Genomic DNA, 25349 nt, shown 5'->3' with positions numbered 1-25349 from the left:
AAACAAGCCAATAAATAATGAAGATGGTTTCAGCCAGAGCCTTAGGCTCGAAGGGGCTGTGATGGGGGCAGGGCGTCCAGGTAGACCCGCAGCCCGGGGGCGGGGACACGTCCTGCATTTAGTGCACACACCCTCCTCCCCCACCCCCCAACTTCGCGAAGCGGTCACCACGTTAGCGACGAGCGCGCCCTCCGCAGGGTCTGCAGCAGGCGCGCCCGGGGCACGAGGGCGCGCGGCCCGCCCACGGCCGCCCACGCCCTCCGCGCACAACGCCCCCTCGCGGAAGCCCTGGGCCGCGCGGCCGCGCCGGCCCCGCGAGCAGGGGACGGGGCGGGGGCGCCGCGCACGCGCACGGCCCGTCGGTGCGCGCCGAGCGGGGGGCACCGTGCGGGTGCAGGCACGATGGAAGGGGGTGCGTACGGAGCGGGCAAAGCCGGGGGCGCCTTCGACCCCCACACCTTGGTCCGGCAGCCGCACACCATCCTGCGCGTCGTGTCTTGGGTAAGGACGGCTGGGTGGCCCGGGGGTGGGGTTGGGGCGCGGGCAAGGGCGGCGTGCCCGGGTGGACCCCGACCCCACCGGACCCCGGGCAGGGCCGCGGCAGCCGGTGGGGAGCGGTCCCGCGGGCTGCCGGCGCCTGCCCCTCTCTCCTTCCCGGGCCCCGGGGGCGGGGGTCTCGATGCTCGCGAGGGACGCCCGCTGCCGTTCCTGGGGCCCTTGCTTCCTGGTGCCCCCAGTTCGTGCGCTTCGCCACCCGCCCCCCCCGCCATCGCCGTGACCTCCAGGCCGCGGCCCTGCAGCTCGCGGCTCGGGTTGCGCGCGGCCGCCCGGGCGGACCGGCGCCGGTAGGGACGGAGCCCGGGTTTCAAGTGGCCTTTTTTGGGGTGTCGGATCAGGGCGGGGAACATCTCGTAGGGGTGCACGCCACGCCTGCGGGGGACGTTCAAGGAGAGGGACAGGGAACCCAGTTTTTATGGTCTAGTCCGGATGGTGTGGAGCGATGCGTCGGGAGCCAGATACCTGGCTAGCACCGGGGAACTGCCTCTCCTTCGCCGCCTGACCTTGGGCTGGAAACCACCAAGAAATGTTCACGGGAAACCAGAAATCAAATTCCGAGGTAGGAGCGTCACCTCCTCTCTCATGCCTCAGTTTCCCAATTTGTAGAGAGGTGGGAGGAGCCTCCTTGAGGCCTCCTTGAGCTCGTGAATCCGTGACAGCACCTCCCCCAACATACACCTGGATGCCTGTGGGGGTTGGAGGACCCGCGGAAAGGTGCCCTCCCCACAGTGCAAAACAGAAAGGCCTGTCCTGGACCTCCAGCCTGGTGCGGGGCAGAATACCCCAGTGCAGAGGGCTGAGTGAGGTCCCTGTTCAGACCTGGGAACGCGGACAGGAGGAAGGGACTAAGGGAGGGAGGGGTTTACATGGCTCCGCAGCAACCCAGGAAAAGAAGGCTTGTTGTGGTCTAGGGAGGAGGTGCCTGGGGCTCCTAAGGGCTGGCTGGCCATTGCCCAGACACCCTCACTAGAGGGTCTTGCTTCTTCTACAGGCCTGAGGCCAATTCCTGTGTGCCCAGACCAGAAGGTCCTGGATTGGAGATGCTGGTCAGTGGCACTGACCATGACCCCAGGGGGCTACACCTAAAGCCAGCTGAGGCCTCAGGTGCTCAGGCTCCCTTCATTTCCTGGGTTTTCAGCACCATATTACGGTCCCATGGATCTACCTTTTTTTGTTGTTTAAAATCTCCTTGTGTCACAGGAAGGGTGCTCACCATATGGGAGCTCTTTAAGGGCAGGGAAGCCCAGTTCTGTTAGTCTTTAGTGCTAACTTCCCCAATGCTGGCACAAGGCCTGGCACCCTTGGCACATCCAGGAGGGTTTGTGGCACTGAATTCATTAATCCGTGCCAGCCTCCAGCTCCCCAGAGACCCAACAGGCCCTTGGCACAGGTACAGCCCTAGGCGCCGCTTGCCTGATCAGGTGGGCTGGCTGTGGGTATTGCTCCCTTTTACTCTGGGCCACTGGCCTGGGAGGGCAAAGCCACTGGCTTTGTGAGGGGGTGTGGGCAGTTTGTCTGCTTGGGTCACTTCTGCCTGGATGGCTTCATTTAGCAAAGTTTTATCGAGTCTGCTGAGCCCCAAGGGAAGATGGCAGGACTCAGACGCAGCCCTTAGTACCACTTTGGAATGAACCACGCACCCCACGCAGAGGTGGTGGAAACAGGAGAGGGGTCTCCATGCCTGCCCTTGGAATCAGAGCGACTTCATCGAGAAAGTGATGTCAGTTTGGGCTTGGAAGGATGAGGAGGGTTTACATATGTGCACGTTGGGGTTCAGGAAAGACATTCCAGGCAAGAGGAACAAGTAACTTTGATTGAGTACCCACTGTATGCAGGGGCACTCTCATGATTACCCAACTAGTTCCCCCCAACAGCCTGTGTCACACTTGAAGAAATTGAGGCTCAAAGAAGCCTATGGCTGCTGAGCATGTCACTGGTAGTTGGAGAATTGGAACCCAAATCTTCCTGCCCCCACAGCCTCCCAGCCCTGATACCTTTAAATACAGTATTTTTTTCTAAACATAAAAGTAATACCTGCCAGTTATTGGAAAATATAAAAATCACTTGTAATGGTCGCACAACAGTATAAATATACTTAATATCACTGAACTGTACACTTAAAAATGATTAAGGTGGGCCCTGGCCGGTTTGGCTCAGCGGTTAGAGCATCGGCCTGCTGTCCAGAGAGACCCGGGTTCGGTTCCCACTAAGGGCACGTACCTCGGTTGCAGTTTGTCCCCGGCCCTGGTCGGTCGTGCGGGTGGCAGCCACTCGATGTGTTCCTTTCACGTCGATGTTTCTCTCTCTCTCTGTTCCTCTCTCTCCCTCCCACTCTACCTGAACAAAAAATGGAAAAATGTCCTCTGGTGAGGATAAAAAAAAAAAAAATGGTTAAGGTGGTACATTTTATGTTATGTGTATTTTACCACAATAAAGAAAAATTTGGAGATAATGTCACATGATATCCCACCACTTAGGGAGGGCTGCTGTCTCCTTCCAGTCTTTTTCTTTTTTATAATTAAAAAAAAATTGATTTTTAGCCCTAGCCGGTTACTCAGTGGTTAGAGCATCAGCCTGCAGTCCAGAGACCCAGGTTTGGTTCCCGCTAAGGGCATGTACCTCGGTTGCAGTTTGTCCCCGGCCCTGGTTGGGTTGTGTGGGTGGCAGCCACTCGATGTGTCCCTTTCACGTCGATGTTTCTCTCTCTCTCACCCTCCTACTCTATTTGAATAAAAAATGGAAAAATGTCCTCAGGTGAGGATTAAAAAAAAAATTGATGTTTAGAGAGAGAGAGTAGCATTGCTGTGCAAGACAAACATCAATTGGCTGCTTCCTACTCCCCCCCTCCCCCCCACAGGGATCTAGCCTGTAACCCTGGGCATGTAATCTGGCAAGGAATTGAACCAGCAACTTTTCGGTGCACAGGATGACACCCAGTTAGGGCTCCTTCCAGTCTTTTTAAAAAAATAAGTATAAGTGGAATGCTGAGACATTTTAACATGTTGGGGAGCAGGCCCTTCACCCTCATGCTACCTCAGCACACAGGGATGGGGGGCCGTTAGTGGGTCTGGCAGGCTGGCAGTAAGCTTCACCTTCACTAATGAAGCCTGAGCTCCGGGGCTAGGGTGACTAGTTCATCTTGGTTTGCTGGAACTTTCTCAGCTTTAGCACTGAAAGTGCCACGTCCTGGGAGGCCCCCCCCCCCCCCCCCCACCCCGTCTCAGACAAACCCAGCCGCTGGTCACTCCATCCAGGACCCTCCTGTGCTACCTAGATTCCTTCTGCAGCCACGGAGGGGTCCAGTAGTGTGTGCAGTGGGCTGATAATTTTGTAAAATCTGTAAAAAAAAAAAAAATCATTTTCTGTTCTTTTTCTGAAAAGGGGCCCCCAAACCATATAAGTTTCAGGGCCTCGCCAAACCTGGACCCATCCGGAATCCTGAGCCCTCTGAGCCCTCGGGCCTTGTTGGGGCAGAAGCCGATGCTGGAGCCCTGTGGGACAGGGAGTTCTAGCAGGAACGAACTGATTTAATGTAAAGAACCACTTTCTATTTACAGTTTATAGTCTTACTTTTAGAGAGCTGACATGACTTATGGGAAAAGAATTTTGGTGCTGTTAGGTGAGAGGTTTTTAAAATTAATTCTCTATTTTGGCAAAATAAAACAATAAAATGTTTGAAATTTTGCCATTTTCAGGGTTGATCTCTTACAGGCATTGGCTCTGACACCTAGACTTTTGTAAGTGGGTATGTGTCGGCTGTCCCCAGAAAACAGAAGTTAGGCACAGGATGGAAGGAACTCATCTACTGGCTCAAGGTGCGGACGGTTGGAGCCGCAGTTTAAACCCAATCTGCCAGGCCTTATTCAGTATACTCTCTGTGGCTTCCCTATCTGGGTCGCAGTAGCACCAAGGGGTGGTCAAGGGGGGAGGCTTTACATCCTCTTTTATCAGCCCCCTTAATCATCCCAAGAGAACACTTGAGTGTAAAAGCTGACCTTGCTTTGCAAACGCAGCAGCTTCAAGACCCTTGTCCCAGCTCCCAACCAGATTGCACGCCCTTGTCATCATGCATCAAAAGGGTGGGTGAAAGGCGTCCAGGTGGAGACCGAGCTCTGGCCAGCTCTGGCCTTCGTTCGTTCATTCCATATATTCCAAGTCCCTGTCAGTGCCAGCGTGTGTGTCCCACTGGAGATACTCTCAGTCCAATGAGAACAGAACTGAGCCGACAAGCACCATCCAGGAGGCTTGGGACGCTGCAAGGAGATGCGTTGGGGCAGAGCTATCTCTGCAGGGTAGAGGCATGGAGGGCTTCCAGAGGGAGGTGACTCCTGAGCTGGTTCTAATAAAGAAGTGGGGAGGTCTGCCCGGCTGGTGTGACTCAGTGGTTGAGCATCGACCCATGCACCAAGAGGTCGCCAGTTCAATTCCCAGTCAGGGCACATGCCAGTTTGTGGGCCCAATCCCAGTGGGGGGCATGCAGGAGGTGGCCAGTCACTGTTCTCTCTCATCGATGTTTCTGTTTCTCTCTCCCTTTCCCTTCCTCTCTCTCTAAAATCAATAAAGAAGAAGAAAAAAAAAAAAGAAGTGGGGAGGGGGAACAGAATGTGTACAAGCCCTGAGTGGATTTTAGAAATGAGGCTAAGTTCTTGGGGACCCTGGGTATGAATGAGAGTGACGAGTCAAAGGGCTAGAGGGGCAGGTAGGGGTGGACAGCCCAGGAAGGGCCACGGGTGACAGACACACAGCTGGACTTCATCTGAGGGCCGTGGCGAACCACGGGGGGGTTTCAAGCAGAGGAGTGTGTTTCGGAAACTCCCCGTGGCTGCCATGTGGAAGCGTGGCTCAGAGAGGGCTCTGAGGCAGGTGTCCTAACAGGAAACGTGTGGTCGTATCTAGCCTGGCCTCTCCCAGCACCGGTCACGTCCCTGTCACTCAGAGGGCAAGGTCCATGAAGACGGGTCCAATGCTCCTTTGGCATTTATCGCTGACAATATTAGAACCTTGCTCACCTCTTCGCCTGCCTGTGGCCGAGCCTTGGCTGGCCCACCTCTTAGGTGTAGGGTGGGATCAACTGCAAGGTGTTCTTCAGATGTTGGCTGATAGGGTTCTGCCAGGTGTGTTGGCACTTGCTTCGTAAAGGGGCAGCACAGGAACTCGGGGAGCCTGGGACAGTTTGGCGTCAAGAGCAGGACCCACCGAATGGGACTTTGGAAAATCCCAGGTCTCTCTCAGCCTCTATTACCTTATTGGTAAAATGGGATTGTAGTGACCGGGTTTGGGGCAGATGTGGTTTGAAGAAATGAACGTTTAAAGGCCTGTCGTAGCCTGGCTGGTGTGGCTCAGAGGTTGAGCGTCGATCCATGCACCAAGAGGTCATCAGTTCAATTCCCTGTCAGGGTACATGCCAGGTTGTGGGCATGCAGGAGGCAGCCTGTCGATGTTCTCTCTCATCGATGTTTTTTTTTTATCCTCACCTGAGGACATTTTTCAATTTTTTGTTCAGATAGAGTGGGAGGGAGAAAGAGGAAGAGAGAGAGAAACATCGACGTGAAAGGGACACATTGAGTGGCTGCCTTCCGCACGACCAACCAGGGCCGGGGACAAACTGCAACCGAGGTACATGCCCTTAGCGGGAACTGAACCCGGGTCTCTGTGGACTGCCGGCCGACGCTCTAACCGCTGAGCCAAACCAGCCAGGGCTCTCTCATCGATGTTTCTGTCTCTCTCTCCCTCTCTTTTCCTCTCTAAAATTAATAAAGAAAAATTTTTTTTTAAATAATAGAAAGGGTCTGCTGTACAATCTACTCCTCCTGGCCCTGAGATGTCCCGGTCAAAGTGGGTTTTGTGGCTCCACTCTAGGTGAGAAGCTGAGGCCCAGAAAGGTTAACTGGAGGTTCCAGGATCAGCCCACGCTGACTTTGAGGACATGGCCCCTGCTTCCTGCCACGGGTCTGCTTGTGCAAAGCTGTTAGGCCGCCTGAGCCTGGAGAGAGAACAAAGGCTGGGGGAGGAAAGGCGGAGAGGAGTTAAAACCAGGAGGAGGGGGAGGAGAGGGAGAGGGCAGATGGCAGCGCTGGCTGGCGAGGGAGCCACACTTCATACCCACAGAAGAACCAGCATCTGTCCAGGGGAAGGGGAGGCAGGGCAGGGCGCTGGGAAGTGCCCAGGCCCCTTCTGCACCCACTCCAGCCCTGACTGGCAGGTGACTTGAGCAAGATGCCGTGTTCTCTGGGCGTCAGTTTCCCCACCTGTCGGATTGGAAAAGGCTCCTCACCTTTCCAGGCTCAAAAAGCCCATTCTTGCTCTTGGCGGATTGTAGGATGGGAACTTTCGGACTGGTTAGTCTGAAGAAGTATTGTAAGAACCACTGTTCCCCCCACCCCCAATGCTTTGCAGGGGCCTGCAGCAGGGGTCCGGGGCCCCAGGTCCATGTATGTGAGCAGAGCAGTGTCAGAGGGGCCTGGTAGGGCAGCTGTGCCCCTGTGTTTTTGGGGGAGCCTTCCCCCCCCCCCGGGCATGCACTTTTGCTCAGCTCCCGTCTGCAGGGGAGGAGGACATGGGGGGAGGAGGACTCTGAGGAAGGGATAACTGGCTGGGACAGCTCCAGACTCTCAGACCCAGACTGTTTAGAATGTCACCGCCTAGGAACCCCAACACCCCAGCGTTCCTCCAGTAACTCATGCGGGGGGCAAGAGGATATGGCCTGTGTCCCCCAGTCTTCAGCAGCCTCTGAGCATCCCTAACTGAAAACTGCACTGTAACCTGGCCTCCCCCACGACCTGCTTTCTTGGAGCCCTCTCAGTGGGGCCGTTCTTTCCCTCTCCCTCTTCCCCCACCTCTTCCCAGGCCTGGAGGTGGGACCCTGAGGCTGCTTCCTGACTCCCCCCTTCCCCTGCTTTGAATCTCAACTGCCCAGGATCAGCCGCTCCCCTCATGGCCAGCACCGGGTCACCTGGTGCCTGCCCCTCCAGCACCGCCCTGCCCTTCGTTCCCGGTCATTGCAGTGTCCGCCGCCACGACCCTTCTTATGCCTTGGCCTCTCACTTCCTTCGCCTTCCCTCCTCCCACAACCTTACCCTCCCTCCTCAGCCACTCGCCACCGGGTGTCCCCGAGGCCTGGCCATTCGCTCCTGTAGCTGCACACAGCCCGCTGGCTGCCCCCCCCCCCCTCTGTCTTTCCAGCTCTCTCCCTGCCTACTCTGATGTAGCCATCCTTGGGCCTGGGACTGCTGAGCCATTGACCTTCCTGGTGGTCCTCCCTGTCACTAGACCCCAGCTTCTCTCCTACGCAAGGACTCAGGTCCAGTGGCATTCCCATCGCCCTTCCTCCCTCCTCCTCGCCCTCCCTTCATCTGCCCTCCCCACTCTGGCTCTTTCCTGTCACCCTACAGTGGTGTCTTTTCCATCCACTCGCCCACTCCTCGCGTCCTCCAGATTACGGTCCCCATCTCCAGTGTTTCTCCTCTGTTTTCCTCCCACGTGCACCTCGCCAGGGTTTCTCCCCCGGCCCTCCATCATCCATGACCTTCATGTGGCCAGATCTCGTGGCTGATTGTTATTTAATGGATCGCTCAGCCGCATCGGGCAGGCAGCGAGGGGTTTATGTGTCCTCCCGTTGGACCCAACAGCTGCAGGATGTGGGTGTCCTGTCACCTTCTGTTTAATGTGCACATTGAGCATGGGCTGGGTGCCTGCCCTTCAGTGAGGGAGATGTGGTGGAGAAACCAGTTAAAATACAGAGGTGAGCATAGACCTAGCGTGAGAGAACTCTCGGGTCAGGTTGGGAGATGACAGTAGAGTTGAGATGAGGGCATGGCCAGCTGTGGGACAAGGGGGAAGGAGCTCCAGGCAGACAGAGGCGTGGCGAAGGCTGGGAGGTGCGGGAGAACAGTGAGAGGCTGCCAGGGACCGTGTCTGTTACATCACTGTCACATCCGCGGTGCTGGACCATGCCTGGCATCTCGTAAGGACTCCACATGGGGTGAACTGTGTGGTGAACTGCATTGCTCTGCCTGCCTCCTTCAACCCACCATCCCTATTCCAGTCTTCCACCAGCCTTAAAGGCCCAGCTCAATATCACCTCCCCCTTAAAGCCTTCCAGGATTCCTCCAAGCTCGCTTTATCCTACCCCTTCTCTTTTGCTTTGCGTGACTGGCTGTAAGAACTCTCCAAGCAGAGGGCTTGCCCCCTTATCTCTCCCTTCTCTTCTAGAATGCGAAGCAGGGCCCTGACTGGTGTGACTCAGTTGGCTGAGCATTGTCTGTGCACTGAAAGGTCACCAGTTCGATTCCTGGTCAGGGCACATACCCAGGTTGCGGGTTCAGTCCCCTGTCGGGGTGCGTGTGGGAGGCCATCGATGTTTCTTACAGCAATGTTTCTCTCTTTCCTCCCTCCCTTCCTCTCTCTCTAAAATCAGTAAAAACATTTTAAAAATAAGAATGTGAGGCAGGACCTGAGGCAGGATCTCTCTGAAGATCTGGAACTTGCACAGAGGGAGGGGGACGGAATGACGCCATGTCAGGGCAGAGGAGCACTGAGCGAGGAAGAGCCGGCACCACGGGGGGACTTCTTCTGCCCTTCTCACCGGGTGAGGGACCTCACGGAGCCTCAGTTTCCCTACCTGTAAGATGGGAGCACACATGAGGTCCTGCCTGGGAAGGGCTCAGCTGTGCTCAGTTGGTGTTACACCCCCTTTCCAGAGGTGGGGTTGCTCACCAGCCCTCAATTGCTCCCCACCCGAGAGACGGCAAGACCTGGGACGGTCCATAGTCTCATGGGGTGGCATCCAGATGATTCTGCCACTGAATGTGACCTCTGACCTTTCTCTTGAGTCTCAGTTTCCACCTTTCTTTTTCTTTGATCCGCACCCAAGGATATTTTCTCAAATACCTTCAGGTAGAGTGGGAAGGGGGAAGAAAGAGGGAGAGAGCAACATTGATGTGAGAGGGACACATCGACTGGTTGCCTCCCGCATGACCCCAACCAGGGCCAGGGATGAACCGCAACTGAGGTACATGCTCTTGGCTGGATGGAACCCATGACTCTTTGGTCTGTAGGCCAACACTGTAACCACTGAGCCAAACCGGCCAGGGCTCAGTTTCCACCTTTCCAATGAGGCTGCTGGCCCCCTTGTTACACAGCCACAGGAGGGTGAGCATAGGGACAGTGCGGAGAGAAGGAGGCGCCTTCAGATCACCCAGGCTGAGTCTCGGCACTTTGGGGACAGGGGGCTGCTTGCCAGGCCCCTGCCCAGCAGAGCCCATTCCCCACCCTCACCTCTGAGAACGAGAGGGGACGGCTTATTGGAAGATTACAGCTTAATCCCCAGCAGGTCACATCTAAGGCTGCAGAACATGGTGCCTGGGCAGGGCAGGAGAGAAGCGACCCCGGCTGCCCCGTCCACCCCGTCTCAGCCCTGCGGCTCTGCATGAGGCTCTTCAGGAAACCGAGTAGCTGCCCAGTGCCCGTCACGCGCCCCTGCCTTGGCTTCAGCTGTCATCTTCACATGACCTTGGGGGAGACAGGGCCCCATTCCCATTAAGGGGGGCCCTTGGCAGCCTGACTCATTCCTCAAAAGCATGGCAGCTCCTGTCTTCACTCAGCCTTTCCCTGGGGCCCAGGAGGCAGGATGGAGGACTTCAGCGGGCACACTAGCAGGAAGGCAGGTGCCGCTGGACCCAGAGTTCCCTCGTTAGGGAGTGAGTGAGCTCCCTGTGGTCACAGGTGTGCAAGTGGGGGGTACAAGCCAGGGATGAGAGAATACTCCTTTCTCCCAACTTCTGTGCTGCCTGTGCCCCTATCCAGCTACCAGGCTTACTGTTTGCTTCCCTCAAAGCCTTTCCCGACCCTCCCTCTGGCTCCGGGGGTGCCATGTACACCCAACTAGCGAACCAGTAAATAGCAAAAATAGAAATGTGTGTGTGTGTGTGTGTGTCAAGAAAATAAATGGAATTATTGGAGAATATTGTAGATCTGGGAGTCTGGTCTGGAGGGCTTCTCTGAGGTGTTGTGCATTGAGGTTTGATGTTGAGAAGGGACCAGTGGGAGCCAGCCAGAAAGATCTGGGAACTCTAGGTATCCCAGCCCAGGGGATAACCAAGTGCAAAGGCGCTGAGGCAGGAACTAGCTTGGAAGGCAGCCAGAAGAGAGTGGTAGGAAAGGAGTCTGAGCCCTGAGGGGGAGGGATTTTACTGTGGGGGTGTGGGGGTGGGTGGTTGGGATACAGCAGCGGGTGGGTGACATGATCTGATTTAGGTTTAAAGAGATCTTTCCAACTGCTATAGAGGGGACAGTGCAGGGGGCGGGAGTGGACACAGAGACTGGGAAGCTGTTCTTATCGCCTGGCAAGATGTGATGCTGGCCTGGACCAGCATGGAGGTATGGAGTAATTCGAGTTATTTTGGGGGAGGATGAAGCAATAGGCCTGACTGCCAGATTGGAAGGGATTTGAGGATGAGCCCAGTTTGGGGTCTGAGGAGCTGGGTAGGAGCCAGGATGAGGGCTACTTGAGGTCCCTAGGAGGCTGGGAGAGACTGAAGGTGAGACCAGTAGCCCAGATAGGGGGATCTCAGAGCCCACCTGGGGGGGACTTCACCCTCAGCCAGGGGGACTGGTGAGAGTTGGGGGTGCTGAGCTGGAGCCGCCTTGGAGGAGACACGGACAGCAGAGAGGAGGCTGTCCTGGGCTAGGCAAGCTCGTCACCGCCTGGAAGGGAGTAGCAGTTGAGACTACCAAGTGGAGAGCCAGTGAGCAGGTCAGCTCTCTGGCCGCCTGTAACGTGAGGCAAGAACCAGAGACCCCTCCAGCCACTGGGCCTGGGAACAGATGAGCCTGTGCAGAGGGAGATAAGGTGGTGCCATTTGGAACTGACAGGCCCAGAGGGCTGCGGACTCCAGATCTCATCTCTCTACAGCTTCTCTGGGGAAACTCAGCAAATGCCCAAAGATGTTTAAAGCCAAGCCTCGAAGTTCTGGGCTCACAGCAGTGGCCTCTGACCCCACACGCTGGCTGCGCCCAGCTCACCCCAGAGCCTGGGCTGGCCTAGTGCCCAGCTGTGGCCCTGCGCAGCCTGCCAGCTCCGCGTGCAGATGTGGAGTAAGGTGGGCCTGACCCTCCCACCACAGGGCGGTGACACGAGGGGTGTGGGACAGCGGCTGGCCCAGGCTGGCCCTAGAGTTTGGAATCTGGAATTCACTCCCTCAGAGACTTGGCTCAGTTCAGGAATGGGGCAGAGGGGCAGGCCTGGGCAGGGGCCACGGCACTCTGCTCACCTGCCGTGGGCTGGCCGGAGCCCAGGCCTCCCTCAGCCTTAGCTTCCCTCTCCGTGAAAGGACTAAGTCAGCCTGTCTTGTGTGGTGTTTTAGGTGTATTTCACCTTTAGAAGTTTAGGTGAGGGTTAAGGGGTGATTGCCGTCAGGCATTCCCATTGGTGCAAGGCCCCTGGGGGCTGGGGGCTGGGGGCTGTCTCAGGGTGTCATGGGGGAAACAGACTGGTAACTGAGTCTCAAGCAGGAGTGTGTGCAGGGTCAGGGTTGGGGAGACTACTGGGAAGGAGGGTCACCACCTCCCAATAGGGCTTTGAAGGGGAGGAGTTTGTTTTATTTGAAAGATGAAAAGGTGGGGAAGGGCATTTGGGGAGGTGGGAACAGCAGGTTATCAAACAGTGTCAGCCCCAACCCCCTGGGATGGCTGATGGGGGTGGGGGAGAGGAGCCAGGGCAGGGTCCGACAGTTTCTGTGTCTGTTGGTAGCGAATCCAACAGACTAAGATCCTGAAATCCTGAGATTCTGAAATTCCTTCCTATTTGTTTTTCTGAGTTTGACACAGCTCTGCTCCAGGTGCCACGTGGAATCCACTTTTAAAAAGACCCAGGATTGGCCCTGGCTGGTTTGGCTCAGTGGTTGGAGCATCAGCTCTCAGACCAAAGAGTTGAGGGTTTGATTCTGGTCAAAGGCCCGTACCTCGGTTGCAGTTTGGGCCTTGGTCGGGGTCGTGTGGGAGGCAGCCAATCGATGTGTCTCTCTCACGTCGATGTTTCTCTCTCTCTCTCCCTCACTCTTCTGAAAACAAATGGAAAAATATCCTGGGGTAAGGATTAGAAAGAAAAAAAAAAGAGCATTGGCTTGGTTACCTTGGTAGTTTTCTATTTGTTTGTTTGTTTTGGGAGTTTTTTTGTTTTGCTTTGTTTTATTAGCATTTTTCTGTAGCTCAAAGGACGGAGACTGTTTTTCCTCTGCCTGCCAGTGACCAGTGGCCTCTCCAGGTCCTCTCCAAGCCACCCTCCCTGCATCCTCTCCTGCTTCCGCAGACTGTCTGCAGTCCCTGCAGCAGACCCGCCGGTGAGGATGAGTTCCCCTTGCCGCGGCCACATAGCGTAGAATCTCATTCTGGCTTAATTTCCGGTTCTCCACTGCTGCTCTGTGTGCTCCTTGCTGTCCCTGCAGATCTGGCCCTAGCAGGTCACCCCGGAGTCCACAGGGCACTGCTTAGCTTTAGAGACCCGGGTTTGAGACAGGATTCACCCTGACCAGCTGTGTGACTGGGCAGGTTTCCAAAGCAGCTGTAACATGAGAATAAGGACACGGACCACATGGAGTTAATTAGAGTCGCAGAGTGGGTCCTGAGGAAGTCCCCTTTATGTAGCCATGGGCTGTAAGTGGCTGAGGACAGAAACCGAGGCGCATGCCCTGCTCCTGGGGTGCTTGCTCCCTCCCACTTGGGGTGGGGAGATGGCAACTAAATGGAGAAGTTAAACTGGTGCTTAGGATCCTGGAGGGAGTTTGGGAGACCACAAGGGGCTGGCTGTGTGCCCTCGGCAACATTTCTTCCCTACCCCGAGCCTCAATTTCTCCATCTGTAGACTATCAGGCCTGGTCCAGGTGAGGCTCCTGTTCTGGCCCCGCCCTGCAGCCTGCCTGGCGCCTGACACACTCAAACACACACGCACGCACACGCACGCACGTGTTTCTGTCCCTGATTGGCAGCACCTCCCTAGCCTGCTCTTCGTTTCTCTGTCTCCACACTGCAGACCCGTCAGCAGGTTCTGGAAACTTTGCTTTCAAAATACATTCAGCACCCCACCACTTCACCATCACAGGGTCCACACAGCCCAGCCCCTCCGTCACCGGGCACTGCTCTCACCGTCGCCCCTACAGTCTTTTTCCTCTGTGGCAGCCAGGGTGATTCTCTTTACACCTAAGTCAGATCAAGTCCCTTGCCTGCTCTTAAGCCTGAAGTGGCTCCTGATTTCACCCCGCCCCCCAGGGCACTGACTCTGCTCCAGCTACACTGGCCTCCATGTCCCTCCTCAACACACCAAGCTTGTTTGTGCCCCAGAGCCTTGGCACTTGTGGTTACTTCTCCTTGGAACATTGGTCTTCTGCTCAAAGGGCACTTCATCAGAGCCCTCCACCCCGATCACCTCCTCCACCTCCTCTTGTCCTGCTTCATGCTTTTTCAGGATACCTGTCAGGACTTATCTACATGTTTGTCAAGTTGGTGTCCGTCTCCCTTGGTGAGAATGGGGACCTTGCCGCCTCCTCAGCCTCTCTCACAAGGCCTGGCACGTACTGGGTGCTCAAGAAATACTCTGGCCTCCCAGATGAGACCTCCCAGGCCCCGATGCAGGGGCCCTGTGGGTACAGAGCAGGTCAGGCCAGACAGCACATGCCCAGCGGAGGAGCCACTGGCAGCTCGCTCCACCTGCCTGGCACATAAACAACGGCTAGTTCCAGCTCAGGCCCTGTGGGTGGAAACCGGCTTCCAGGGCGTGAACAGTGGAAGGGCCCGGGACGTGAGGAGTGGGGGAGCGGGTGGTTGGCAGGAAGTGTAGGGAGGTGAGGCCTGGACCACCCACCCTGGACTGGGGTTGTATCCAGAGGGCAATGGGGAACCACTGAAGTGACCTTTGTGCCGCGGGGTGGGGGTTCGAGATCCACAGCACCGGATCTTGTCACACCCACCCCATGACTTCGCACTGCATTTAGATTCAGTGTCCCCACTGTGGCCCCGCATGCCTTGTCCCTCCTCCCCTTGTGCCTCTCCAGTCCCGGCTCCCTGGTCACGCTCTGGCCACACTCCTTCTCCCGTTTGGCCTTTGCCCTTTCTGTCCTTCTGCCTGAAACACTCGTTCCCCTGACCGTTGCAGAGCTGGTTCCTCAGCTCAGCTCACTAGTTACTGCTTCAGCCTCCTTCCCTGACCACCTCCCTCTGGGGGTGCAGAGGAGGGCTGGGGGCCCGGGGCCTGAGTGCAGGCAGCCCGGGCTGGTGTGAGGCTTCCTCCTGCTCCTGCGCCCTGCCCTGGCCCTGCTGTCTCTCGGAGGGTGTTTTGATCTCGTTCCTTACCCTCTTGGGGACGCATGATCTCCAGCACTTTCCTCCTGGTCTCTCCAAGGACTCCCTGCGTCTTTTCCCCAAGGGGGCCCCGTCTTAATGGTTCCTCCTCTGCTGTCCCCAAAGGGACTTCCGCCCTCTTGCTTCTCCTCCCATCTTCTCTGGCCTGCTCTCGGGAGGGGTCCACCCTTGTTCCCACCTCTGGCAGCAGCCCTCAGCGAGCGTGTCTGTCAGGAAGTGCTTCAAAGTCGGGACTTCCTGTCTCTCCCCTCCTGTGCCCCTGAGCACCAGACTTGGCACTCCAGTGACACTGCCCGGTCGAGTCACAGTGCCCAGTCCAGTCAGTCACAGGGCCCGATCCAATCAGTCACAGAGCCCGATCCAGTCAGTCACAGGGCCCGATCCAGTCCACAGCCCGATCCAGTCCACAGCCCGATCCAGTCCACAGCCCGATCCAGTCAGTCACAGAGCCCGATCCAGTCAGTCACAGAGCCCGATCCAGTCAGTCACAGGGCCCGATCCAGTCCACAGCCCGATCCAGTCCACAGCCCGATCCAGTCAGTCACAGAGCCCGATCCAGTCAGTCACAGAGCCCGATCCAGTCAGTCACAGGGCCCGATCCAGTCAGTCACAGAGCCCGATCCAGTCAGTCACAGGGCCCGATCCAGTCCACAGCCCGATCCAGTCCAGTGCCTGACCCAGTCACACTGATGCTTTCTTGCTAACCCTCAGGTCTCAGGAAATATTCCTTCTTCAGGACCCACCTCCTGAGGCTGAGGGTCAGCTTGGTCAGGTGGAAAAGAACCCAGCACTGAGAGGAGACCTGGGTTCGATTCAGCCTGTCCTGCTAACAACAGTGTCACCTCTTTCTGAATCTCAGTTTTGTTATATGTAAATTAGGGGCAGTACAAACTGGCCTCTCTGGCTCTTGATTGTGAAGACCTGAACCTGTCACAGGGCAGGACTGTGCGCCAGGCTGACGGCACAGGTGTGAAGGGCAGGGTGTGTGTGCCTTCCCCAGTCAGGACTGGCAGACGTGGCTCATGGCCCGCCTCTGTGCCTGTGGCTGAACCAGGACACAGCCCTGCAATCTTTTCTTTCTTTTTTTTAGTTGCAGAAAAACTCACATAACATACAAGAAACCATTTTAATGTGTACAGCTCAGTGGCATTTCGAGCATTTACAGCGTTGCATAACCATCACCTTGCTCTAGTTTCAAAACCTCATCACCCCATGAAATATCCTGTGCCTATTAGGTAACCACTCCCCATTCTCCCCTCCTTGTACCCTGGTAACTCTGGTCGCTTCCTGTCCCTGTTATGGATATAGTACATAAAAGAAACCATATAATGTTGACGTTTTCTGTATGGCTTCTTTCACTTTTTTCACTTATTTTAAGGTCCATTTGTTTGGAGCATGTGTCAGAGCCATGGTCCTGTTTGTGGCTGAATAATATTCCATTGTTTGGATATGCTGTCACTTGCTTCTCCATTCATCCATTGGACATTTGGGTCAGAATCCTGAACACAGAGAATCGTGAACAGTGGTCTCCTGCACTCCTGCAGGAAAAATGTTTGAATCAATCCTTCCATTAAATGTAGTCTTACTTGTTCTACACGTAATTACTACTACACTGATATATCCAATACATTATAAAACCCATGTGAAGTGTAGACATCTTAGAAAGATTCGATTTAAAACAATAATACTATTTTTCATATTTTCTCCCACACCTGCCCTGGACTCACTAGCTGTCCTGGGTATCAGCTGAGTATGGAAGTATGTCTGGCTTATACTGAAATCGTAGTTTTTTGTAGAACAATTGTAAAGCAAAGGGAAGTGGAAAATGGTTGATAAAAATCCCCTCCAGCCGAGGCTCGGCCTTCTTGCGTGTGTGTCCGTGGGTCTGGGCCTCCTCATCCTCAGCGTTTCAGGGCAGGCAAGAGACAGGAGGACAAAGCGTGAATTTGAGTCAAGCCCCTGGGTTTGAAGCCAGCTCTGCCACTGACCAAACATCACTGTATGACGCTGGGCACATTTACCAATACCTGCACCTTAACTGCCTCATCTGCAAAATGCCAATGCTACTGATTTTGTATCAGTTAGCAATTGCTGGGTAACAATTGGCCCCAAAATATAGTGGCTTAAAACAACAAACATTTGTTATCTCACAGTTCCTCTGGTCAGGAATCTGCTTAGCTAGGCGCCACCGCCTCAGGGTCTGTCACAGGCTACAGTCACCATGTCAGCCAGGGCTGTGGGCTCATCTGATGGCTAAGGGTTGATCCATATTCAAGTTCACTTACGTGGTGCCTGCAGGACTCACTTGTTTGTGGGCTGTTGGAGTGAGGGGCCTAGTTCCCTTCTGGCTGTTGACTGGAGGCATCCCTCAGTTCCTTGCCAGGGAGGCCTCTCCACGAGGCAGCTTGAAACACGGCAGCTGCTTCCATCAGAGTGAGCAGGCGAGAGGGGCCAAGAGCCACAGCCTTTGTAACTTCCTCGCAGAAGTTGTATCCCATCACTTTCTGCCATATTCTGTAGCAAGTCACTAGGCCCAGCCCACAGTTCAGGGTGTGACTATCAGGAGGTGACATCAAGGGGCCATCTTAGCTGGCTGCAACTGAACTAAAATAGACCTGTTGGGCCCAGCCTGTGTGGCTCAGTGGTTGAGTGTTGACCCTGCACCAGGAGGTCACTGGTTCGATTCCCGGTCAGGGCACATGCTTCAGTTGTGGGCCAAATCCCCAGTGGGGGGCATGCAGGAGGTGGCCAGTTGATGTTCTCTTACATCAATATTTCTCTTTCTCTCTCTCCCTTCCTCTCTCTCTAAAATCAATAAAGAAAAATAAAATAAAATAAAATAGACTTGTTGGGGTGGTTAAATGCACCCCGTGTAACTCACTGAGGGTGGTACAGGTTGCCCTGTAATTGGTAGGATTGTGCCTGGTGTTATTTTTCATTCATCACTCCTTCCCCTTTTAGGGCCTGGACTACAGGGAAGGGTGGGACTGCAGATAGACCCCGGGGGGCCGGAAGTGTGGGGGAGTGGGCGAGACTCCAGAACAACCCATGGCTCTGTGGAGGGAGGGGGTGGCGATGGAGGTGGAGGCTTAGCAGGTTCACCACCCAGGTGTCAGGACCCAAGAAGACCTCTCCGGACCTGGTTGGCATAGGTGGGCCACATCTGTACTGAGAGGGTTCTCAGTGCTTGGGGCTGAAGGTGGAAGCAATTGACCCTGCCCTGTTGTGTGACCCCAAGCAAGTTGCCCTCCCTCTGTGGGCCTCCCCTTTGAAATGCCTGCTGTTTGGGGTGAAAGGGCTCACAGAAAGGCCGGCAGCAGTCCGAGAGGTGTTGGTGGGCAACTGCCCCCCTCCCCGGGCTGGGCCTCATGTCTCCCCCGGCCCCTCCCGGCCCTCTTCAGGTGTTCTCCATCGTGGTGTTTGGCTCCATCGTGAATGAGGGCTACCTCAACACCCCCTCGGAGGGCGAGGAGTTCTGCATCTATAACCGCAACCCCAACGCCTGCAGCTACGGCGTGGCCGTGGGCGTGCTCGCCTTCCTCACCTGCCTGCTCTACCTGGCCCTGGACGTCTACTTCCCGCAGATCAGCAGCGTGAAGGACCGCAAGAAGGCCGTCCTGTCCGACGTCGGTGTCTCGGGTGAGCCCCCGCCCCAGAGGGCACCCCTCCGCACAGCGGAGCCTGCGAGGGCTGTCCCAGCCCTGGTCCCGTTAATCCTCGTGCACACCTATGAGACGGGCGAAGAGACGGGCTTGGGGTCACCTGGTGGCCAGGGAAGGGTGGCACCAGTGCCGGCGTGCACCCCAGAACAGCAAGAGCCGCGCAGCGGGGAGGGCAGCGCAGCATTCAGGGGAGCCTCTCTAATCGGCGAGCACCTCCCTGCTGGGCCCCCTGAGAACTAAACAGCAGGTGACTGAAGGCCTGGCACACAGCTGGCCTGGAGAGGGGCAGAACCTGGAGCTGGGAGCCTAGGCGCCCAGCTGCCCTTGCCCTTCAGAAGCGGCCTTGGCAGAGTATCCTGACCTCTGTCGCATGAGTTTGGAGAATCTGATTGGTGGAGGTGTAGGTTAAGAGTCAGTAAGACTTCAGCTCGATCGCTAGCCTAAGGCCATGGTCTCAGGTCTGGGGCAGAGACCTCCCCCCATTTCCAGGCCTGGGACTCAGGATGGGCCTGGCAGCAAGGTCTGGGGCCCCTTAGACTTGAAGGAACTAGAACAAAATTAATAGTTCTCAGACTTAGTTCCACAGAGCCCTAGAATTCCCCAGCAGTGCCTCTCGTAGGGGGCTGGGCTCTAGATACCCCATCCGCCGGGCACACACATGCTCTGTCTGAGCAGCTCTGGGCCTCTCTGGATAGACCGGGGTACCACAGAAGATCTGGTTACCACAGGGCTCCCACTGCTGAACTTCCCAGACCTTGGCCCCAAAGGCCCCCTCACCGACTTTGGGGACCTTGATGAGGCCACAAGCACATTAGAGGTCGAGGCTAAGACCCACTGGGGTTGAGCCACACCCTTGTCCTAGCCCCCTCACATTCCCCCTGACCAGTTCTCGGGGTGAGGGGGTGTCGGGGTACTCCTCCCAGAGCTGCAGGCCTCAGGGTAGATGGTGGGCCAGTTGGGGACAGCTGGGAAATCCGTGTTTGGCTGACATTAGAAAAATGCCAGCCCAGACTGATTGATTTTTTTCTGTTTCTCCCTTCCTCCTTCCCTCCCTCTCACTGCCCCTGGCTCTCCCTGGGCCTTTGCTGGATCCTTTCCATGATCTCTCTCCGGCTGTGCGTCTGACTGACCCTCTGTTCGTGCCTCACCTTCCCTGTGCCCCTCCTTGGGGGTGGGGAGAGTGGGCGATCTCGAACCTCTCCCTGTTCCATGGCTCCCCATTTCCTCCCAACTCGCCTTCTTTCCCCATGCATGGACCCTTCTGCCTGACCCTGGTGGACACCCAGCCTTCTGGGCCTTCCTCTGGTTTGTGGGTTTCTGCTACTTGGCCAACCAGTGGCAGGTCTCCAAGCCCAAGGACAATCCACTTAACGAAGGGACGGACGCAGCCCGGGCTGCCATCGCCTTCTCCTTCTTCTCCATCTTCACGTGGGTGAGTACACCGCCTGCCCAGCTGGCTGCGGGCCTGTGGGCTCCAGTGCAGCCAGGAACTTTGTTCCACGTCTGTCCTTGATGCCACGGCGGGGCTGCTCCGAGGGAGACTGTGACATTGCCAGAGAGGACAGTTGTGTGGTGCCAACAGACCCTTGCTTGGTGCAGAGCACCCACAGTGGCTGGGTGGTGGGCATTCAATATCCTCTTTTTTGTTTGTTTGTTTTTAATCCTCACCCAAGGACATTTTTCCACTTTTTGTTCAGATAGAGCGGGAGGGAGAGAGAGGAAGAGAGAGAGAGAGAGAGAGAGAAACATTGACATGAAAGGGACACATCAAGTGGCTGCCACCCGCACAACCAACCAGGGCCGGGGACAAACTGCAACCGAGGTACGTGCCCTTAGCGGGAACCGAACCCAGGTCTCTCCGGACCGCAGGCCGACGCTCTAACCGCTGAGCCAAACTGGCCAGGGCAATTCACTGTCCTCTTAACAGGTGAGAACACCAGGCCTGCACAGGAAGGGGAGCCTTGAGGTTTTATGACTGGGAAGCCCAGGCCTAGGAGTCAGGGGACCTGGTCACACCTTGGAGCTGTCTCTAATTTTCCGGGCCTGTGTCTCCCCATCTATAAAATCGGGAGATTGGGTTTGGGAGAGGGTGTCACAAACTTAGCTGCCCACCTGGCAGGCACAATGCGAGAAAGCGGTGGCAGCCCAGGTGGCATGTCCATGCCTGTCCTGAAAGGGTACCTTCTCCTCGACCCCTGAAGTAGGAAAGGGACCTACAGAGGCCAGGTCTTCCGTTTTCCAGAAAAGCCAGCAATCTGAATTTCTATGTGAAATCGGATCTTCATGTGTTAGCAAGTTATTCAAGTTAAAGAAAAACACCACGCGGGTCAAGGAGAGCATGTCTGTGCACGACTGGCCTGGAGTGGCCACCAGCCTGGCAGCAGGACTGCCCCTGGGATTGAGCTGCCAGGTCATCTAGTTTATTTCTCTCCTCCCTCCCTGCTGCTGGTATCCGGGTCACTTGGCTCTCTTGCCCTAAGGCTTCTCCTCCAGGCCCTCCAGCGGTCCTTGGCCCCTGTGCCCCGCCCTCCTGGGCCTGCCCTGGGGCAGCTTCTCTGTTGGTGTCCCCTGGGTATTCACACTACTTGGGAGCTGGAGTTTGGAAGAGGAGACCTGTGGTTCAGGCCCCCGCAGGCCAACATGGTCACTTTAGAGCTCTGTCCTCAAGGCTTGGAGGAAAAACCAGGTGACCTGGGTAGCTCAGACCAGAGAAGGGTCCCTGAAAGTGGGGATCATCCAGTCCTACAGGGAAGAGTTTGGGAGCAGCAAGCCCTGAGGTGGGGTGGAGCTCACAGAGGACTGGGTAATTGACACTAGACTTTCAGAGGAGGGGTAGGTGCCCCCAGCACGGAAGCCTGCCCCCCTGCTGGCACCTCTGCCTTTCCTAGCTCTTCCCTGCTGGCCTCACCCCTACTCTCTCCTGGCAGAGCCTGAGCGCAGCCCTGGCCGTGCGGAGACTCAAGGACCTTACCTTCCAGGAGGAGTACAGCACACTGTTCCCCACCTCGGCTCAGCCGTAGGCCTCCCGGCCTCCAGAGGCAGGGAGCCCTGTGTCCTGCCCATGGCGAGGATATGGGGGCAGCCTGCTGCCAGGAACGGCCAGGAGCCAGGGCATCCAGGGCAGTGGAGGGCTGGCCTAAGAGGCCAGTTAAGACCTGCCAGCTATTCGTTGTCTCTTGTTTATTCTTCATGTGTTCATTCATTCAGTAAACATTTATTGAGCAGCTGTTTTGTGCCTAGTGATAAATCAGATGGGGTCCCTGACCCCAGGAGCTCATAGGCTGGGAAGAGGAGACGGACAAACTGAACTCTCCCCCAGGTGGACTGCCATGGGCTGTTGAGGGTTGGTGGTGGCTCCATATGTGGCTGCCAGGGTGCTGAGCCATGGGCACAGTGTGAGAGCCCGTCCCACAGCTGTGGCATGAACGCTGATCTCACAGTCCCAGTGGTGGCTGGCTGCCAAGGGAGGCCTGGCCTGGCTCTGCTCTCGTGTGCTGTGTGACCCTGGTCAAATCCCTGCACCGCTCCGAGCCTCAGTCGAATTCCCTGGATTTAGTAATAACGGACCAGCCTCTCAGGGCTGTTGTACGGATGAAACAAAGACTGGCACAGAGATGCTCAATAAATGTAGGCTCTTTTCTTTTTTCATTTATCCACTCATTCTGTTCAAGGCGTCAGGGACACTTCCATAGTCTCAACCTTGGGATGATTCTCATGTGGTGAGTCCTTGTTCTTCCAAAGGATTTTGGCCTCCAATTCTGTACAAGTTCCCTCCTTGGGGCCCTCAGTTGCTTGGGCAGGAACCCACCTATCCTCCCACTTTCTGCAGGAGTTGTAGAGTTAATGGAGCACAAACAGGCCCCAGAGCAGAGCACATGGAGTGAGCTTCCTGACACTGGAGGCATACAAGTGCAGGCTGCTTACAGCACGGTGGAGAGGCTTAAGAGTGTACCTGATCTGAAGAAGCAGGGCCAAGTGGACCTCCAGGTTCCTGGGCTCGGAGCAGAACTCCCAGCCTCCTTTCTACACCCCAGAAGGGGCCCACATCCCTCCTTTGCTCCGGTCATGTGGCCCCTTGAATTGGATAGCTAGGGAGGCCTTGACTCAGTGAGGGCAGAGGTGTGCCCACGGAGTTCACTAGGTGCCAGGGAGCTCCAGGAGAACCAGGTCTGCAGATGTTTCTCTCAGGGACTCATTCATTCATGCCCTTTGTGCTCTTGTGGGCTTGCCAATGACTCAGGGTGCTGAAGGCAGGCTGCTACCCCAGGGGGCTTTTCCTCTCCCTGCTTCTCCAGGCTCCTGCATCTGAGCCTCCAGCAGCCAGGACCTCAGACCAGCAGAGTAGAAAATACAGAAGGGCCCCACCCGGTTTCCTCAGCCAGCTGCTCTAGGCCTGCCTCTCCCAGGCCCCGGCCCTGCTTCGAACAGCCGCTTCCCAGGAAGGGCTGCCCCTCAGAGCTTCCTCCGCTGACACTCATCGAAAATTCATGCGTAGTCACTGGGCTTCTGGAACTTTCTGAAATTAAACATCAAGCACCTGCCTCATACCTGATGGCCCTTTTGGGTTCCTGGCTGATTTGGTGCCTTGTCAGGGCGTTGATCAAAGGGAAGGAGGTGGAGAGGGCCCTGGCCTGGGAAGGTGTTTTCGGGTCTGGGTTCTGGCACTAACTCTGCCTTGAGGGCTCCCTTCTCTAGGCCTCAGTCTTCCCAGCTCAGAGGGGTTTGTGGGGTATGAGCCTGTTCCCATCACAGGCAGATGACCTGGGCTGGAGAGGCTTTCAATGTCAACCTGTAAACTATGTTATCATGACAGATTTAACTTACTCCCCAGCCTGGTGTGGTCAGTGTCATTGTCCTTAATAACAGTATAGTTGCTTTTACTGAAAAATTTCCCGCCTATGCATGGATACCAGAGACAACTTTTTCCCAACTTAAAAAAAGGGCTTCAGTGGTCAGATAAGGCTGGTGAATGTGGCTTGTAGCGTCCCCTTCGGGATCCCAGTGTACATTAACTGGTCATGGCTCTCACAAGCCCTGTGGTCCTGAGACTTGTCTCACTCCGTATAACTCACTTTCCCAAGCTTGTTAGACCAAATTGTTTCCGTTAGAACTAGGTTCAGCAGCAAATGACAGAAATCGCAAATAACAGTGGTTTAAACGAAGTCCAAGTCCGGGAAGACAGTCCAAGGCTGGCATAGTGTCTCCAGAAGTTTTTAGTGACCCAAGCCTCTTTCATCCCTACAGTTTGACTCCTGGACCTCATGGTCCATCATAACAACTAGAGCTCCAGCTATCACATCTGCATCCCAGGCATCAGGTCAGAGGATGAACAAAGAACTTAGTTACATGGCTGCACCTAGCTGCAAGAGAGGGAATGAGTTTAGATGGCAACAGTTCTCTGTCCCACCAAGGAACGTTATTTTCCCCATTCCACATAACATTCTGAGAACACAGTTTGAAAAGAAGTTGTGGGCCTTTGGACCATTTCAACACTCCACAGTGGACACGAGAGTTTTTGGTGGCCCAGGTGATCTCTGGGATTCGGGGACAAGGGGCAGGTGACTTGTGAAGTTCTGTCCAGCGGACGGTGTGGTGCCTCTCACAGGCTGGCTGCGCGGGCAGCTCTCCTTCCCACCGGGCAGCTGGGTTCATCTCGGGTGCCGCGAGGATATTTAACCCTCTGTTGTCTGTGTCTGGTGAACTAACCTCCACTAACCCGGTGCTCTTGTCTGTCTCTCCCCTAACCATCCCCTCCTGCCCGTCCTCGTCCCCACTGGCCCTCGTCCCCAGGCAGGCCAGGCTGTGCTGGCCTTCCAGCGGTACCAGATTGGCGCCGACTCGGCCCTCTTCTCCCAGGACTACATGGACCCCAGCCAGGACTCCAGCATGCCTTACGCCCCCTATGTGGAGCCCAGCGCCGGGCCAGATCCCACCAGCATGGGTGGCACCTACCAGCAGCCAGCCAACGCCTTCGACACGGAGCCCCAGGGCTACCAGTCGCAGGGCTACTGAGCCGAAGTGACCGCCTCTTCCTCTCCCCACCTCTTCGCCCCCGCCTGCCCCTGCCCCTGCCCCCGCCCCCTGCCCCCTCCCTCCACACCTACCCCTGCTCCCTCCCAGGCTACCCTGCCCAGCACCTCATCAGCCTCCCGGTGGTTCCGCTGAGGTCCAGGGCAGCCGGGTGGGACGGGCAGTGAGGAGTTACAGGGGTCTGTCTACATGTGTGTGCACGTGTGTCCAGCAGGAGCCTGGGGTGTTTGCGTTCATTCATCGTGTCATCGAGCAAGTCAGTGAGCACCTGCTGTGTGTTCAGCCCACGCTTGACATGGGTGTGAAAGAGAAATGGTCTCTGGGAAAGGGGAGGACAGACATGGAGGAGGCCCTGTGGGTGCCAGAGGTCGGGATGGTGGGAAACAACTGGGGTGCTGCTGGGAAGGTTTGGCTGCAGGCTAAGTGTGAACACCCACAAACCCTGTTCCACACCTACCCCTGGGGGCTGTCTCCTTTTTATGTCTGTGGAAACAGGCCTGGAGAAGTCAGAGTCACTTGTCCAGGGTCACTCAGGCAGCCAGTGATGGAGGTAGGGCCAGGCCTAGGCTGCCTGACTGCAGAGCACCTGCTGTCCCCAGTGCCCCCCAGCCCCCATCATCTGGGAGGCCTTGGGGACCTCAACCAAGACACCCTGATTCTGCTGCAAGATGGGGGCCGCTGTTCCCCAGCGACAGCCCTGTGTCCGTCCCTCTCCCCACACCCCGCGGGCCCCTCCCGGGGTGGGGC

The 25349-nt window shown here is 56.2% G+C and overlaps 1 protein-coding gene across 4 annotated transcripts; it reads left to right on the top strand.

Moving 5' to 3' along the window:
* The first annotated feature begins 376 nt into the window (after nucleotides 1-376).
* Nucleotides 377-24631, top strand: SYNGR1 (synaptogyrin 1). 4 transcript variants are annotated; one of them, XM_036251030.1, is made up of 4 exons: nucleotides 377-501; nucleotides 18312-18549; nucleotides 19859-20004; nucleotides 24429-24631. In XM_036251030.1, exons 1-4 carry the CDS (start codon nucleotides 403-405, stop codon nucleotides 24582-24584), a joined length of 639 nt encoding a protein of 212 aa, XP_036106923.1. In that variant the 5' UTR covers nucleotides 377-402; the 3' UTR covers nucleotides 24585-24631. The 4 variants fall into 4 exon arrangements, with proteins under 4 accessions (XP_036106923.1, XP_036106921.1, XP_036106922.1 ...); XM_036251028.1 differs by having other exon boundaries at nucleotides 24367-24631; XM_036251029.1 differs by having other exon boundaries at nucleotides 24363-24631.
* The last annotated feature ends 718 nt before the right edge of the window (nucleotides 24632-25349 follow it).

This window comes from Molossus molossus, unplaced genomic scaffold, assembly GCF_014108415.1.
Source record: "Molossus molossus isolate mMolMol1 unplaced genomic scaffold, mMolMol1.p scaffold_m16_p_10, whole genome shotgun sequence".
NCBI classification, from domain to species: domain Eukaryota; kingdom Metazoa; phylum Chordata; class Mammalia; order Chiroptera; family Molossidae; genus Molossus; species Molossus molossus.
Note: the sequence above shows the minus strand (reverse complement) of the source record. Positions and strands in the feature narration are given on the sequence as shown.

What these genes read in the sequence shown, in the direction of transcription:
- SYNGR1 (XM_036251028.1), top strand. Translation starts at nt 403, where the DNA reads ATGGAAGGGGGTGCGTACGGAGCGGGCAAAGCCGGGGGCGCCTTCGAC. An exon ending in TCCTGCGCGTCGTGTCTTGG is followed by an intron (nt 502 to 18,311) that starts GTAAGGACGGCT and finishes GGCCCTCTTCAG; the next exon opens with GTGTTCTCCATCGTGGTGTT. An exon ending in TCTTCTCCATCTTCACGTGG is followed by an intron (nt 20,005 to 24,366) that starts GTGAGTACACCG and finishes GTCCCCAGGCAG; the next exon opens with GCCAGGCTGTGCTGGCCTTC.